Here is a 17,726-nt window from a genome sequence, read left to right as displayed (position 1 = left end):
CAGGTTGCGGCAGTTTCGAGTTTTTGCAGTTGCAGTTTGTTTTTTTAAGCTCCTGCTGAAATCCTTGTTATATTTAAATGTCAGCTCAGAGGAGCGTTTCAGTGTGCCATTTCGCAGGAGTCAAAGTGTCGACTCTGCGCTTTGAGAACAAACCCTTAAAAAATGTACTTTGATAACATCTGGCTCTAAAAACAAAGATAAGGCGGTCATTTGTTTTTTCCTAATTACCTCACAGGAAAAAATGATTTTCCCCCAATTATCTCAACGCAAGGGCAAATTATGAAAACAAAACCTGAACTCTAATCAGACCTTCTTTGCACTTATTGTGTTAATAGCAGCCACATTAAATTAAAATTACGTCGTCTTGAAAATGTATTTAACAGTAAACCTGCCACCTCATCATTTCAAAGTTTTTTTTTCCTCCAACAAAATCTGGAACACAAACTTGTTTTTCTCTTTTAGGAAAATTAACAGTTGCTAAATATCACGGTGGCAATCAAACCGAGTTTAATCATCAAACTCCCTGAACCAATAAAGCATGCAAGTAATAGACCAAACCAGTCAACTGTTAAAGTGTGAGCCAGGCGGCTGAGGTCAATGGACAGCAAAATAAGATGAGTAAGCAAAGACCCACAGCAACAGAGGCTTTAGCTGACTTTTATCAACTCAAACGCCTCTCCCCCTGTTATGTTATTTTGTGCACTTTTGTGGGCTTCGAACCCGACACGGGGCCAAAAAATGTCTGCAAACTGTTTCCAAGCCTCACCGAAATGCGAGGAGTTCAAAATCAGTGCAGCAGACTCCTGGCCAGCCCGTGGCAGTTTCCCCACTGTATGTTTTCAGAGGTGTGTGTGTGTGTGTGTGTGTTTTCCACCTCTCGCCCATCATTTTTGTTTGTCTCCTGAGCTGCTGCAAACAGGGCTGTGGTAGCTACAGGTCATGAGGTAAATATTAGCTAAGGAGGGTTAGAGGACGTGCAGGAACCACTCATAGCAACCTTGTCAGATTATCATTAAATTGGCATCACTGCAGAATTCCTGAGCACACTGTGAGTGTGTGTGTGTAGTATGCCTGTACATTGCTGTGCTAGCTTCAGCCAAACCGATGGGACGTGATCAGTCATAACAAAGTGACATTTTCGGGCGTAATCCCACTCAGCTAAATGAGAACTAATCCGATTTGCTCTGATCAAATGTTAGACGCTTCTTTACCGGCCGAGGACGTTGACACATCCAGCCTTCTTCCTCCCCCCGAACCCCCACCCCCTTAACCCCCTCGCTATTTCACTCATCCGCCTTCAAATTAAATATCAAAAAAAAAAAAAGTCTGATACATCCTGCAGCAAAACTCGGGGATGTTTCTTCTTCTGCCTGTTCTTTCCAGACAGCGCTACGGCGATGATGTATGTTGCCTGTTCAAGCACGCTGGGAGGAAATCAATTAAGCAAACCCCAGTTATTGATAATGCAAGAGCGCGGAGTGATAGCATCCTCACATGGAAATCCATAACAGCAGGGACGCTCTGAGGGACTCGCACATAAGCCTGCACACACACATAAAGGAAAAACACACACACCATAGTGGCCCAAACCTGCTGGTTTCCTATACTTTGTCTCATAACTCATGGCCTGTAGGGAGGCACTGGTATTGTTATATTTGGTGTGTATGTGGTACAGTGTGCAAGCAGAGGGCCCGATTAATTTATTAGCTGAGGCAGCAGTGCTCCCCAAAGTGGGAACAGGAAGTAAGACATCGTAAATCTAGATAAGTCACCAGATAGTGTACTGTACATTTCTATAGGCCTCTCTCGCTCTCTCTCTTTCTGTGTTATCACTATGGAGTAATACAGGCCAAGACAGGGAGATGGAGTTTAAAACAACAAACACTGAAGACAGATGCTGATTGCTGTACAAGTCTTCCTTTTTTTATTGCCTATCAGACACCGCTGCTGACAGATACATTTCAGAAGAAAAACAGGTTTGTCTTTTGTTATTGCAAAGCCTGCACACAGCAAGATAATTGTCTATTGTTTTCTAAGCGCAGAGCAGCAGGATAATTAGGTTGAGAGAACACTTTGCGGAGTGCATTATTGTTCCACTGTGAACTTTATGAAATATTCGGCCGGCGTGAGGGATTTTACAAGGAGCCGAGCGGAGGAACAGATGGAGAAATGATCTTCCAATCCCTAAACCAGCGTGGTAACCTTCTAAGACATTCCCTGCAGGTGACATCATCAATCAATAAATGTCTCCCACTCTTTTTTTTTCATTTGTCTACCCTATGACTGACACGAGGTGTGGGGTTTTTTTGTACATGTGCAATATGTGTGTGTGTCATATCTCTGTCTGATGACGCTCATTGTTCCACTACCTCTGCAGCTATAGTCAAATAAAAGCTGATGGGCCGTAGTCTCACCATTAGGACCAGGCCACACACACACACACACACATATCTACACACACTCCAGTGAACATGGCAGCAATATTCATACCCACTGACTGCACAACGAGCTCCTATGACATCTGACATTTGGGGGATAAATCATGGATTCACTTGAATGAGTAAGTTCTAGTTATAAGCTGGTCGAGCTACTCTCCATTTCCCCTCGGTGCACTGAGCTCAAATGAAGGTCAGCTCAATACAGAAATACAGGAGAGAGGGAGAGGATTTTTTTTCTCCCCCTCCTAGTTTATTTTCCCCTTATGTATGCTTTCCAACATCATGCAAATGTGGGAGTCAAGTCTAAGTGGGTGATAATTGTTACCAGAGCGTATTTTATTATCAGCAGTCTGGGCTCACTCTGCTTGTTTTGATGGGAATAATATGAATCTTTAGAAAAATGGCTGGCTTCAGCTGCTTGCTTTTGAGAAACTTGCCCCTTGATTTGATGTGGAGAAATTAGGCTGGATCCGTGCCAGGATAATTAAGAAAAATTTAATTCGTTCCAAGCATTTCTCCCTCTCTGATATCTGAAACCATCTCACCACACAGTTTTCTGTGGGCAAACTTGGGAGAGTTGGGACGCGGTGTGGCCCTCACAAGAAGGCGAGTATCGCCCATGGTCAGGGCTCCTGAGAGGAGAGATATCCTTGATCCAGTTACCTGAAACTACACCTTGACACACTTGGCATGCTTTCCTTGACTGTTGTAATCCATTCTCTGTTTAGCTAATTACCTCAATTACAAGAAAGTGCAAGGAAGGAAGTGGACAAACTCTCACAACTCTGAAGCAGTCATAACTTGGTGTGCAAGCAGACTTTGGCCTCTGCCTGGTAATAAAAAGTGACATGTAATATTGTCATAAATTACTATAATTAACCATCCATTATTGTGTTTTAAGTGAGGCCTACTGTATATTGTATACGCCTGCACCTACTGTGCTTCTTTGGTGTTGGGAAATCCCCCACTGAGAAATAAATCAACACAACACTGTGTGGCGCAGGAATGACAATTAAACACATTATGTGCTTTCTCTGATAATTGCTACATTTAACAGAACATTTAACCCAGCGTGCACACAATGGCAACTTTTCCAGTAATGTCAGTCCTCCATTACGCACACACCCAGCGAGTTTGGCATGCTTGTGCAAATGAAATACGAGACTTACTTGGGATTCTGCGAGCTCCAAATTATAGTCTCCAGCGATTTCGCCGAAGGTAACGCCGACCTGCACATTAAAATAAAGATCCAGAGGTAATACTTCCAACAACCGAGTCCCGCCATTCTGATAAATGTGCAGACAGTGAGCCGATAACTCAGAGCGTCGGACGGTGCGCCTGGCAGCCTTTATCTGTGGGAAGGTGAGCAACGATCAGTCGGGAGCATGTGAGGTCGATATCAGATACATGTCCTTCTGTCCGACCTTTTAAAAATCTGCTCCAGACCCCCGTGTCCTTGACTGAACTGTCCGCAGGACTTGCGAAGAAGCCCCCAGTTCTAGCTCTGGTATGAAAGCAGCCCCGAGTGTCCTGGTTGACCTGTGGCTGAGACAAAAACAGCCCTCCGCGACCTTCTTACTCTGTAGAGACAAGTCAGCGATGCGATCTGATGTGTGATGAAACAGATCTAACCGATCGCACAGTTTTTTGGGGGGAGACACAATCTGGCGATGCGGCTGCCGATGAAGCGCTGCGCCGTGTCTTTGTCAAAGCTCCCCTGCTGGTGTCTGTACCTGTCGCTGGATATAGCCTACAGATGACCACATTCATCCATCAGTCACAACTCCGCAGCACGCTGGGAATCCCGAGGTCCACTTCATTCCAGTGTTATCTTTCACTCCTCCTCCCCCAGCTATTCTTCCTCACAAAAGGAATTGAGTTTCTATTGTAAATATTCCTCCCGGGCTCTCAGCGCCGTTCCGCGTGCGTGTTGCGCTCCAGCAGGGTCGCCTCTAGTCCGACTGGGACATGCTGCGTGGCCGGTGCGTAAATAAACTGCACGTCTCCTCCTTGTTTGCTGCTGCTCGGACACAAAAAGTACCGAGGGAAGATTAGACCTGCTCACCAGCCCGCACCCTGCCTCTAAATCCGCTCGCCAACATTTCCATGCCGGTATTTTTTTTTAAACCGTGCAAAAACACTCTCTGCGCTCCGGTAAGTGCAGCAGCTCGAGCTCAACTGTAACCCGAGCCGGAGAGGAGCGCAGGGGGGACAGCCCACAGTGAGAGCCGCGGCCAATCACAGCGCTCTGTCCGAACTTGGAAGCAGGAAGCGAAGGCAATTTATGGGGACGTGGAGGGGTGGGAGGAGGGAGGGGAGGGAGTCTGTTATTGGGTTGACCCCACATCTCCACTCCCCCACCACCTCGGCCCGAGCCATCGACCCAAATTGAAATGGACTTTGGAGTTATTCGTCATACTGAAAGCTTTGGTGAGGAAAATGAGCGTGATAGGCTGTTGGAGCGTGCGTAAAAGTGGCTACAGGAGAAAAAACTTTGGCCCCGTTAAGCCCAGGACCCGCTTATCCCTCGGGACCCAGGATTTAACATTTATGCCATAACATTCCTACAATATAGGCCTATCAAACTCTTGCAATAGGGGATTCTTATTATGTCTGTGGTAGGTAGGATAAGTGAATTTGTGATAGTTTCTCTCCATAGCTAGGCTCATATTTCAGTGTAAAACCTCTCCAGATTTATGTACAGTTCAATTCTACAAGAATCTTTAGAATTTACTGTATAGCATTACAGTATCCGTTATTTTGGTCCTTTCCTTTCTCCTCTTTGAAAGGAATGATGATTAATGGTCTCTTTGGATCTCTTTCTAGTTGTCCCCTTGTGGGATAATGAACTGCATGAGAACTTAGTCTCCAGTGTCAATAGACAATAGACGGTCGGTAGGCTATAGTCATTGGGCCATTCATTCATTGAGGAAGAAATGCTTGACACATAATTGATCATGTCCATGTCTGTGCCCCCTTTGTGTGCGTATGTGTGTGTGTGTGTGTGAGAGAGAGAGAGGAACGGAGGAGAGTTTCTCTTAATTTTGGTGCATTTATTCAATCAATGCCGCCCCCTAATGGTTGTGATGAAATCGATTCATGATATACAGGAGGTGGATTTAATATAATTGGAATGAAAGATAAGAAACGTTTAAAGACATGTCTTATGGTTCCTGAAATTATATTTTATTGCATCCTGTTCTGCCTTGACGGACCATAAATCTTCATGAAACAATGAGCTCAACGTCAGCTTTAAACACAAATGATTGTGCACTATAATTATCTGAGAGTATTTAGATTTGTGTTTCATGTGTGTGTGAGCTGGTGACAGCAGGGGCCACAGAAGTTGGAGTGTCACGGCTTCATTGACTGCAACTTCAACAAGGGGCATGGAAAAGCGAAAAAAGGCTGCCGAGGTCTTAAAGTTGTTCTTTATACTACAAGTGCTGTTGGAGTTTTGCCATGGCTGCATCCTCAAGAGCCCCGCTAAAGACTGTGTTGTCATAGTAACAGCAAACACAGGCCAGTTGCCACAGAGCTGGCATGTCCCGTCTGATGACCAGGACGTCTGGGATACCTGATACCTCAAAGTCCAATCAGATAGTCATGTAAAGATACCTGATCTGCTGCGAGCCAATGAGACGCCTCCTGTGTACAACTTTGACAAGTGGCACAGCTGCAGGCCTAAGCTGAATAGCCAATAGGAATATGGCTTAGGGACGATGATGGTGGACATGCAATGCTGTTGTTGTAAGAGTGTGATCAAACCAAAGCCTGGAAGCAGCAGAATAAAAAACACATTATTAGCCAAGTACAACACAATACAGACATTTGCCTCGAGAAGCAATCAGAACTAATCTTTTATGACAGTACACGTGGCAGAAGAACAACACATCATCATATACAGTACAAGAGGATTATGGAGGATATGTTACAGATAATGGACTGCCCACATTTTGCTACATAAACATAAAAGCTCTGTGCCACGTGACACACAGTGCAGTACATGTAAGGACAAAGGAGTGTATTGAGAGCAGCTTCATGTTCAGTCACACATATGGAAAGCAATTTGATTTTTCTTCCCCCCTCAGACAGCCACCTATGAAATAGTGGCATTCTCAAGGAATGAGGTCATCATGTTAATGTGTATAGGTGGCTGTGATTAGTGCTTCTATAAATAGCCTGAATGTACTTTGATACCACAGAAGGTCCTACACAGACACTTTTCAGACCCTTCGAAATGGAGTCAGGCTGCAATTTAAGATTATATTTATTGCTGTTAATCACCAGTTATTACAGTTCATCCTGAGGGGGACATGAATATGTCTGTGAAATTTTAGCGCAGTCTGTAATAGTTGTTGAGACATTTCATTTGACTTTTAAACATAAATGTCAATGTTATGAGGGCACTAGAGTAAAAGTCAGCATAGTAATTGAGATGTATCCTCTGGGAACCATGCATATCTGTTAAAAAAGGGTTTGTTCCTACATATCTACTGTTCTACATGTTGAGATATTTCCCAAAATAAGTGAAACTTTGACCAGCCATGGGCATGCCAGGAAAAGTCAGGGGGGATCATCTTCTGGAAAGCATGAATTTGTATACCAAATGTCATGGCAACCCATCCTATAAGTTAATACATTTGACTTGACATTTGAAGACAAATGTCAGTTTCATGGTGGCTCTAGAGCAAAAGTCCCTACAGTCATACAGATATATCCTCTGAGAACATGAATGTCTGTGTAAAAAAGAAAAGTTGGGGCCAATCCATCCTCTGCAGTAGATGTTGAGATACTTCACAAAATAAGTGAAAACACTGACCTGCCAGTAGCATATCAGGAAATGTAAGGGAAATACCAAAGTCAGGGGGAATCATCCTCTGGAAACCATGAATATACCAAATTTCATGGCGACCCATGCAAGAGTTGCTGAGACATTTCCCTTGACATTTGAACACAAATATCATTTTAACTGTGGCACTGGAGAAACAGTCAGCATAGTCGAACAGATTTATCCTCTGGGACAATAAATTTTGGTATTAGATTCTGTGCCAATCCATCTACTGAAGTTAATGTTAAGCTATTTTACAAAGATTTGTAAAAGATTTGACCTGCCAGTGGCACACCAGGAAATATCAGGGAATCACTGAAGATGGGGATTCATCCTGTGGGAACTATGAATATCTATACCAACTTTCGAGGCTAATTCAAAGTTAAATAGTTGTTGATACATTTCACTTGACAGTTGAAGGCAAATGTCAACTTCATGGTGGCACTAGAGCAAGAGTCCCTATAATCATAAAGATATATCAACTGGGAACATGACTGTCTGTGGAAAAAAAAAGCTTAGGCCAATCCATCATCTGTAGCAGATGTTGAGATATTTTACAAAGATGTGAAAACTTGACCTGCCAGTGGCATGCCAGGAAATGTCAGGAAATCATCCTGTGGGAACCATGAATATCTATACAGAATTTCATGGCAATCCATCCAAAAGTTGTTGATACATTTCACTTGACATTTGAAAACAAACATCAATTTCAAGGTGGCACTAGAGCAAAAGTCACTATAGTCATAAAGATATATCCTCTGGGAACCATGCATATCTGTTACAAAAAAAGATTTGTGCATACACATCTACTGTTCTAGATGTCCTAGATGTAGATATTTCTCAAAATAAGTGAAAACTTTGACCTGCCATGGGCATGCAAGGAAAAGTCAGGAGGGATCATCCTCTGGAAAGCATGAATTTGTATACCAAATGTCATGGCGACCTGTCCAATAGTTGGTGAGACATTTCCCTTGACATTTAAACACAAATGTTATTTTAATTGTGGCACTAGAAAAAAAGTCAGTATAGTCATACTGATTTATCCTCTGGGAACATAAATATCTATATTAAATTCTGTGCCAATCTAGCTACTGTAGTCCATGTTAAGCCATTTCATAAAATAAGTAAAAACCTTGACTCGCCAATGCCACACCAGGAAATGTCAGTGAATCGCCAAAGTCAGGAGGATTCATCCTCTAGGGACCGTAAATATGTGTACCAAATCTTATGGTAATGTATCCAAGAGTTGTCAGGTTATTCACTAAAAAGCAGATATGTCAGCCCAACTGGGGCACTAGAGAAAAGATTAGGGGATCACCAAGTCAGGCTGCTTCATCCTCTGGACATCACAAAAGCCTGTACCAAATTTCATCACAGTCTATAAAATACTTGTGACATTTTAGTGTGGACCAAAGTGGTGGACCAACAGACAGAAAAACCATTAGCATGGCTATTTAGTTTCTAATGATATAAAAGAGAGAGAAGCAGGAAATCCTCTCATTAAGAGAGAATATTTAGAGTTTTTACTTGATTAATGACTTAAACGATTATCAATTAGCAAAATGGTTGCAGATTAATATCCTCTTCACCGTCTACTGATTTCTTTCAGCTCTGAAATGGAGAATAGTTAGTCATCCTCTGTAGCTTTCCTCTCTCTCTGAAACTCCAAGATGAACTCTGCTGCCGAGGACATAGTTCGTTCCCAATCTGCTATTTACACTTCGCAAACACTGAAACCATGACATCATCATTCCAGGATGAAGCCGCTGCGGTCCTGCAGTCAACCCAGCAACCTCACAGTGAAAATAAATCACAGTTAAAGTGGCCTCCTCTTGCTTTTAATCTGCCCTTAATGAAGTCTGGCGCATTTCCCTCTGGTGTGGCTCCATGACATGGCCGTGATCTACAGGCCAGGCTGGAGACCAGAGGGCTGCGGCCTCTGTGGAGCTGTGGGACATGTGGCTTCGGCCGGGGGCCACGGATCCAGGTATGAGCGGAGCCCCTTTGGCATGCACGGGGTCAAGTGGTTAACCCTCGTTATCTGGAGAGGACGAGGAACATGTGACTCGGACGTTCCAGCTGTAATCAATATCGAACAGCCATTAACCACTGAGACAACACACCCTCACAAAGACAGACACACACGTACACACAAGCACTCAGCAGCATGTTTCCCGTCCGCCTCACACACAGTAAAGTGTTCACTAAAGGAAACACAAGGGCATGAACGCAAACAACATGGATTCACTCCAAACACTGGGCCGCTTGAAACAGTGGGAAAACTCTGTTAATGTAAACGAACTATTTTGAGAGCCAGACACTTGAAAAGTTGTCATATGAGCTATTCCTGCTGCTTTGATTTAACTGTAACAGCAGCAAGGCCAAACACAACAGCTGGGGCATCCGCAGACTTACATTTCCTGTTTGCGGTACGCTTGATTGCTGTCCAGACGTCTTCCTCCTCTCACTTCTCCTTCTCTTGCTTCACTCCACCTCCTCTCCTCCTCTCATCTCAGCCATCAAGACTGACAGGAAAGCACTGATTACAGACAAATAACAATGTGCGCTAAACATGTCCTCCTCAATTTAACATCCCAGCAGGAGATGTAAGCAAAACCTCATCTCTTCTCTTCTCTTCTCGACTCTCCTCTCTCCTCTCATATCAGTAATTAGGTCTGATAACAAGCCACGGCAATAGATGTTTCGTGTAACCATCTTTGTCTACATATAAACATCTGGGGATCTCGATAACAATCCTGATTAGTAGCTGGTTGTGATCCTCCTATCTTAACTCGCCACAGTTGCCTGCATTATACTTTTTTTTAGTCTCTCAGATGAGATTAGAATTTGAAAAGAGAAATTGTTCTTTGATGCTTAATATCAAAGAACTCGGCGCTCGACAATTCCCCATGAAAAAATCGGTAGAAAGTTAGGACATGTAGGCACCCAGACAGACACACACACATTATTAACTGGCTGTGATTATTTGTTAGCGTAAACTGCATTTTGTAGGCCGGTGGCCCCGGAGGGTTTAGGGAAGAGCTAAATTGATGGAGAGAATATGCCAAATGCTGCCCTGGGGGGGATGTTCTGTCCATTCTAATAGAATTACAAGCCTCTGATAGATGAGTCTTTTCTCCAAGGCTACTTGTCTGTCAAACATTAGGTCACACTCAGCTTCCAGACTTGGGGGGAGAGAGCAGTGCGAGAAGAGGGGGGATAGAAGGGGGCTCAAGGCATAGAGAAGAAAACGTCTGGAGAGGTGCCTCACTCCCTGCCAAGAAAATGAGGGCAACAAAAGTGAAAAAGGGTTAGGGGAGAGAGGGAGGAATGAGAGAAAAAGAGAGGGTGGGAGCCGGTGAAAGAGAGTGAAATGAGTGAGGGTGGGGGTTAAAGAAAGAGGAGAGAGTGAGAAGGGTACAAAAGGGTGCATTCGAATCCACTCTAATTAAGGCCTGTGTGATGGACAGGACCTGCGGACGTGCCTTCTTTTCTTTTTGAGCGTGTGAGTGTGTGTGTGAGGGGACGGTGTGACGATGGGAGGGGCCGGGCCTCTAGTAGAGATGTCTACTGCCAGGAGCCTGAATGGGACAAAGACCTGAATAGAAACTTCAAAGCGACCTCTGTGAGCTCACCCCCCCCCCCCCCCCTTCTTCACAGTCCCTTGGCTGTGTGATGGTCAACAAGCTCCTGTTCAAGTGGTGTGTATATGTGTGTGTGTGTGTGCGCTTGCACGGCATGTGTGATTCTGTTTTCCAGTCTGTTATTTTCTGACTGCTACATGCATTTCTTGGCAGCTGTGCGTGCAGTGTGGATTTCAAAGTGTGCCTTTCTGGCCGTGTGTATGTGTGTGTGTGCGTGTTTTGTCTAGTGTTAGGATGTGTGTGTGTGTTTGCTTTAAAAGAGCAGACTGCAGGATGCAGATATAATTGGAGCAGAGGATCTGACTCATTGCTCTCCCCCTCTGAACTGAGCGCTGGCGCTCTTCGGCGGGATTGGAACTGAAACAAGTAGCCCACAGAGCTGACGTGTTGAAGAAATTATTGTTGCTAAATGATACAGAGGGATTTAGCGTCTAATTTGATCCCAATGTCCTTACTGATTTTGGCCCATGTTATGATCTTGTGGCTTGCGTCATCTAATTCTATTTGGCTCAGGCTCAGGGCTTCTAATGATCTTCCACTTATCACCCCTCTCTCCACAGTAGATACTCCTCAAAGTGGCTCTCCCAGCACAGCTAATAGCCTCACACAACTCCACTGGGTTGGAATCTTTTTAGGGCCCCTGAGAAAAACAGGAAGGCCCGGGTTGACGGTCGGGGCAGGCAGAAAGATAAGATTTGTGTGTGCATTGTGTGCTTTGGCATGTGTGCGATCGCGTGTGTGTATGCCTCACGAAGGTATCTGTCCTGTCTGAGCCCACTTGCATCAGTCAAGTGTCGGGTCAGGCTCCAAAGCCCCTGGGATCAGCGTGTCATTGTTGCTGCTGGGTGTCGCTGACATGCCCTCAGTGACATCATCACTCAGGGACACTGAACAGATGATTCATCTCTCTTCAATGCTCGGCTGAAGAGCCATTTAGAGTCCACCTCTAATCAGGGTACAGAATAAAGTAGCCCCCAACAACCTCATCAGCGTTGCCTCTTTTCCCCTGGCAGGTGCAGTGTAATGGCGTAGGCCGCTGCAGCTTTGATCATGTATTTATATTTTAAGAGGTAGTACAGGCGCTCTGGTCCATATAATGACTGTAGAGAAACATCATCTGAATTTGCCTTTATTTCAAATCCAGCACACGCTGTCATCTGTTCCTGGGAAAATACGCCTATATTTGAACCATAGAAAATCACATTGAGATAACCTTATCTGCCGATAGAATGTTATCTGTCATCCTGATTATGTCATATGTTTTCAGCTGAGCGTGAGTCTGTGCAGCTATAAATAAAGAGGCCATAAAAATCCTGGAGGAAGTCTGTAGTGTGTAATGCCCACACACACACACATACGCACACAACACGACGCTGTAATTGTGACACGCCTTTTAAACAAAGAATAATCATGGCTAATGTACACACTTGTGCATGCAGAACAAAGGGGGAGCAGCACTGCACGCAAATGCGCACTGTTGCACAAACACACCTTTGGCAACCAAAGATATACACCAAAAAAAAACACGTTTTAAACCCAGGGAGACAAACTCCTAAATCTGAGGATGTCCTTGTTAGTAAGAAGCCGAGGGTACACGAGTGCTCTCAGCCGCATCATCAAAGCCTCAGCAATTACTCCCATGCTCCCTCACTCTGGCATAAATCTGCTCTTATCTCGGCTCGCTGCAGGATCAGGGAATATCAGCTCCAGCATCTGCTCCATCTACAAACCCAGCCACTAAAAGCACAACAAAGTGGCTCTGCAGGCATAAATAAAGGAAGGAGGGGCACCGGAAGAAGCGAGGGGGCACAGAGAGAAACAGAGAATGAAAGATAGGCAGACGGAGGCGAGAGGATTTGTGTTCCGGCTTGTCTTATTTGCCTTGAGCATTTGGGCTCGCTCACACTGCAATCTGTCAATCAGCCAGTCAAAAAAAAAAAAAAAACTTTCCTCAAAGCAGCTCTGCTCAGCTCAGGAGAAATTCTTCACGGGAAATTAAGACATACGGAGTGAAGGGAGGTCACCGGCTCAGGTTGGGGTAAAAAGGTCAGAGGTGAAGGTTTAGTGGTCAGGGGCAGATATGAAGTTAAGACCGGCATGTCATATTTATTGGAGGGGTTAAGATAATCACTGACTCTGTTTGTCGAGGGGCCTATGAACTCCAGAGAAGTTCGGATTAAGGCCTCCTTGGACACATTTTTTACATTATTAACCTAGTTTGAGCGGAGACAGTCAGCAGATTCCAGACCTGTTGTCGAGAGCTAAAGTTGCTCATACCTGGATGAAGCAACAGCGATGACAGATGAACAGGTCGCCCAACTATTTTTAGGAGGATGTTTATTTTCCTCGTGGCCGCAACGAAGCAACAATCTTTCATCCTGACCTCTTTATCACAGCTGTGACCCTGACCTCCCTCCTCCACCTCCCATTCTGTCTCCTGTACCTCCCTGTCCTCTCTGCATTTCCTCCTTCCTCTCTGCGCCGTCCACTCCCATTCGCCCTGGGTCAACCACTCCCCACTCTGCAAATACGGTCAGTGTGCGGACAGGGGAGCCGGCTGGTACATTTTTTCTGCGTATATATTTTTTCTATAGATACTGCTCAAATTTACAACCGTTGGAGGGTATTCGGTTCAAAACGTGAGCTGGGCTGAGCCGTAAAATCAGAGGCAAAATGTAACAAGTAAATGTTATGAGGAAATACCTCAGCTCCAGGTGCTGGCAGAGGGTTAGGGGTGAGAGGTGAGGGGTCACACACCACCCCTCAGGGTTCTCTGACCTCACATGACTGACGAATAGTGTGCTAACGAGGACCAGCTCTCTCTTACTGTGTCTGCACTCTCTCTTCTTGTCTTTGACGTCTACTTTTTTTCCCTTTTCCCCCTCACGCTCTCCTGGGGACTGATCTGGCAGCAGAAGAGTAGTAATAGTTATACCTGCTGAACCTTTAAAGTACCCCACCATCTGTCGTCTCCCTTGGATTTATAATTATCATCATATCACATTCAAACTAGGCACTGTCGCACTCTTACATAACCTAACCCCTATCTACCAGCGCATGCAATACTTAAGAATAGATTGAATAAATTATTATTGGGTGAGGTGTTAAATCTTGGCCGGCTATAGAAGTGCTCTCTTTCTAATGAGGCTCCCCTACCTCATCTCTGGCGTGTATCCGTGCTGAGGGGAAGTGCGAAAGCTAATCACAGGCACATGCATGGGCCAACCTCCCACACATACACATGCAGACACACCCTGTACACCCCCTGCATGCGTGGGCAAATGGACATAGCACAGACACTGCACACACATTTCACGCACGCGCGCACACACCTTGGGCCATTTGCACAGCCATATCATAGAGCCAATTAAAGAGATGAGTCTTATTAGCAGAGGTGTCCTGGCCCTCGTTAATCACTGGGGTTTCCTGGCAGGGGCTGGTGACATGCAGAGCTCTCCGTCATCTTTATTAGACCTGTCTCATCACGCCCTTATAAGACACTCATCCAAACTTTACTGAGACTCATGATTTAGCAGAGCTGGCTTGGCCCAGAAATGCATTCAGTCATCTGCGGGTCACCTTTGAATGAGCTTCAAGGGATTTGAAAATGGAAGAAATGTGGGCCTTTTGTGGCGCATTGCTACCTCACAGACACGCATGTTTTCTGAGTTTCTCTCTAATTGAAAAGCCATAATCTTGTTTCCTCTTCCTGCAGGGGTTGGGGGGGACCATTATTATCTCCGTTGCAGAGCTCAGGCCCGCTGGGATGAGCGAAAGTGGCTCCACAACAATGTTGCGAGGTGAGGAGAGAAGGTGTAGAGAATCAGATTCCAGGGTAACCAGGGTAAATATCATCCTGCTCCTGGCTGAAAACTGGCCTTGTTTTCTCGCCTCACAGGGTCAAATGCCCCGCTCAGACCTCTGGACCACCTGCAGCTCAGCTGATGACAGATTCCCTCCACACACTGGACCATCTCAGCCCTCAGTGTCAAAGGGAGACTAATCCTCCTGCTTCTGTCCTCCGCGTACAATGGCCCTGTCACTCGTTCACTCATTCAGCATACCTTTAGCCGCTCTGCCCGTGTGTCAATACGAAGAAAACCGACAGGAGGCAGACACAGTAGGTTCCCACGCACTCTATTCATAGCTTTCCACTGGAATCTCTGACCTGTTCTGGCCTGTCTCATGAAACCTGCTCCTCATAATGAAGGGCATTGATCCTTTTCTCATTTCACATTCACCTTGACATCTCTGTTACGGCCCACGGAGCGTCTCCTCTTAATCCAGCAGAGATTCTTTCCCTTTATTTGGTTACCAGATATTTTACTGGGTACACAGCGCATTGTTGGGGATGGCACAGAAATGTCAAGGATAAGGTGTACTGCAGTGCACCGTGAGGCGCTGTGGAAGATGAGTCTGGACATTTGAGCGCCAGTGGCCTGGAAGTTGGTCTGTCTGTGTGCGTGTGTCCTAATCTGAGGCAGGTCCTGGTAAAAGATTTTCCAGGGTCAGCTGCTTTCCTCTGCCCTTACAAGCCGAGGAGATTACAACCAATGCTCTCATTGATGATTAATCCACGGAATTAAAGTTGTGTGAGTTTATCTCCTTGCAGAATCCTGGAAAAGTCTCACCCTCCCTGTACAAGAGCTCCTCTGAGTGTTGCGTTAAATATGGAACAAGCATTTAAGTTGCCATGAAATAGCTTTTTAGATGCTGTTAGATTAGTTTCTCCAGTAAAATCTGCACATGTATGTGCGAACGTGTCTCCCAGTCCTCCTTGACCCTCTATGAGGTCTCAACACCAGCTAAACTGATAGGGTCCATGGGGGCCTCTGGGTTATCAGGAGTAAATACAAGCTAGAAGCTCTGTGGCACTGATTTAAACCGAGCAGCCCTGACCTCAGAAACACAACTTCACCTAACTCAAGCAGACGGACAAGTGGGAACAAATCATGGAAAGAAAAGTAGACGGAAAAATAATCGTTTTGGCACAGAAGCGTGAGCTGTGGACATAAAGCACTTCCTCATAAAACTGCTCTGACAACAGCTATACACTAATCTAAAACGTCTCTTTCTGCATGAACACCACTAACAGCGTGTTTCCAAAAGGGCTGACAGCTCAGAAGACAATCGGGCAGGGCTGCCGAGGTAAGTGCTTTCCTGCACATTATTCTGATGGCTGACATGTGACGAGCACACTGACGTAGTGATAGATGGGCCTCTTCATGTATCACAGGCCGGACATGAAGGGGAGCTCTCTGCCAGGTCCCATTCTAATACGCCAGCATTGATCTGAGCTCCTCTTTATTAATCGCGCACTTAGCACAGAAGTCTCTGTTGCTTTCATCCTTTCTTCTGCTACCTCATTTCCCCACTTTTATCATTTCAGCAACTATGGCGCTCTTTGTCTCAGCAGAACAAGACATTACTGTCGCTACAATGAGCCCTTTTGATAGTCAACGCAAATGTAAAAGCTGTCACATACAGTGAGATGTGTGCATTGGAGGCGCAGAGTGCCTGAGAATACATATTCATAGGCTTTTCAGCAAAGTGAAAAAATATATAGGCTATTAAAGGGTGATGTCGTGTAAAATCATTGGGGGTCATGTGTCTCTTGATGTAAAAATAACATTGTAAGAATCTGGAAGCCTCGCAGATCAAATTACAAAAGAACCAAAGGGATATGATTGTTTCAAATGGAGTTTGAATGGTAAATCACTGTGGAGATGTCAACAGAGGTGGGGCCAAGTCATTGCTTTGCAAGTCACAAGTAAGCCTCAAGTCTTGGAACTCAACCCCCTGAGTCAAGGACCAAGCCAAGATAGGCAAGTCTTTAATCATGTCCCAAGCCAAATCTGAAAAGTCCCATGTCAAGACCCAAGTCTTAAACTTTGAATTTTGAACCCCATACAAATCAAAATGCTCTTCTCTCCAAATATAATGCAATTTTAATGACAGTGTAATAATGTTTGCTAAGCATTAGCTTGTTAACCATGTCAATATTAGCCTCGCCTTCCTCTTTGTTTTTTGTGCAGTTTCAAATCATGAACAAAGTTGGACGTTCTTGCGTCTCCATCTGTAATATTTCACTGAAACCTTTTGCATATTGCAATTTGTTTATTGTTGACGACTGCTTAGTTTTTGTAAGCAAATGAAAATATCTTTGGTACCAGTTTTCCAACTGGTGCTCAGTAACAAAACGCTAGTTCTTCATGGTTTTCTCCTACAACTTGATTGGATGCTGTTGGGTTGGTTCAAACAAAGTAGATCTGGGGAATTCGGCGTCGACTAGCTTGGAATGAATAGCGTTAACATGAGTAGATTCAGGAAATGATGGCACACTTCTTTTTGTGCTTGTGGGAAGGTAATAATAATAATACATTTTATTTCTGGGCACTTTTCATGACACTCGAGGTCGTCTTAGGTATCAAGGATTAAGCCAAAAGGCTCAAGTCAGAGTGAAGTCACAAGTCATTGGTATTTAAGTCCAAGTTGCAAGCCTTTTTTGATTTTATCGATTTGAGTCTGCAGTCATCGAATTTGTGACTAGAATCTGACTCAAGTCCAAGTCACGTGACTTGAGTCCACACCTCTGGATATCAATGTCTTAAGTCAAGAAAACTGTCTTGACAACAAATTTGAGGGTGTAGGGTTTAAGGTGTGTAACCTCAGTAGGCTGTCAGCTGTAGTGGGTGATTTCAACATGCTGACTTCTACTGGGGAAACATACACTGAACATTTGACCTAAAGGCAAAAACATCACTGAGAACATAAAACCGTTTGAAAGGTCTTCTTCGTTTTGTATGAGGATAC

The 17,726-nt window shown here is 44.7% G+C and overlaps 1 protein-coding gene across 1 annotated transcript in view; it reads right to left on the bottom strand.

The window, feature by feature from the left end:
- efnb1 (ephrin-B1) overlaps positions 1–4,678 on the bottom strand; it is a 66,050-nt gene extending 61,372 nt beyond the window's left edge. Inside the window, exon 1 of the mRNA XM_049585527.1 lies at positions 3,608–4,678. Within this exon, the coding sequence (XP_049441484.1) occupies positions 3,608–3,723 (116 nt within the window). The 5' untranslated portion in view covers positions 3,724–4,678. The remainder of the gene's footprint in view (positions 1–3,607) is intronic.
- Positions 4,679–17,726: the final 13,048 nt, after the last annotated feature.

The sequence above is a fragment of the Epinephelus fuscoguttatus genome, linkage group LG9 (genome assembly GCF_011397635.1).
Source record: "Epinephelus fuscoguttatus linkage group LG9, E.fuscoguttatus.final_Chr_v1".
NCBI classification, from domain to species: domain Eukaryota; kingdom Metazoa; phylum Chordata; class Actinopteri; order Perciformes; family Serranidae; genus Epinephelus; species Epinephelus fuscoguttatus.
This window is presented reverse-complemented; position numbering and strand designations above follow the sequence as displayed.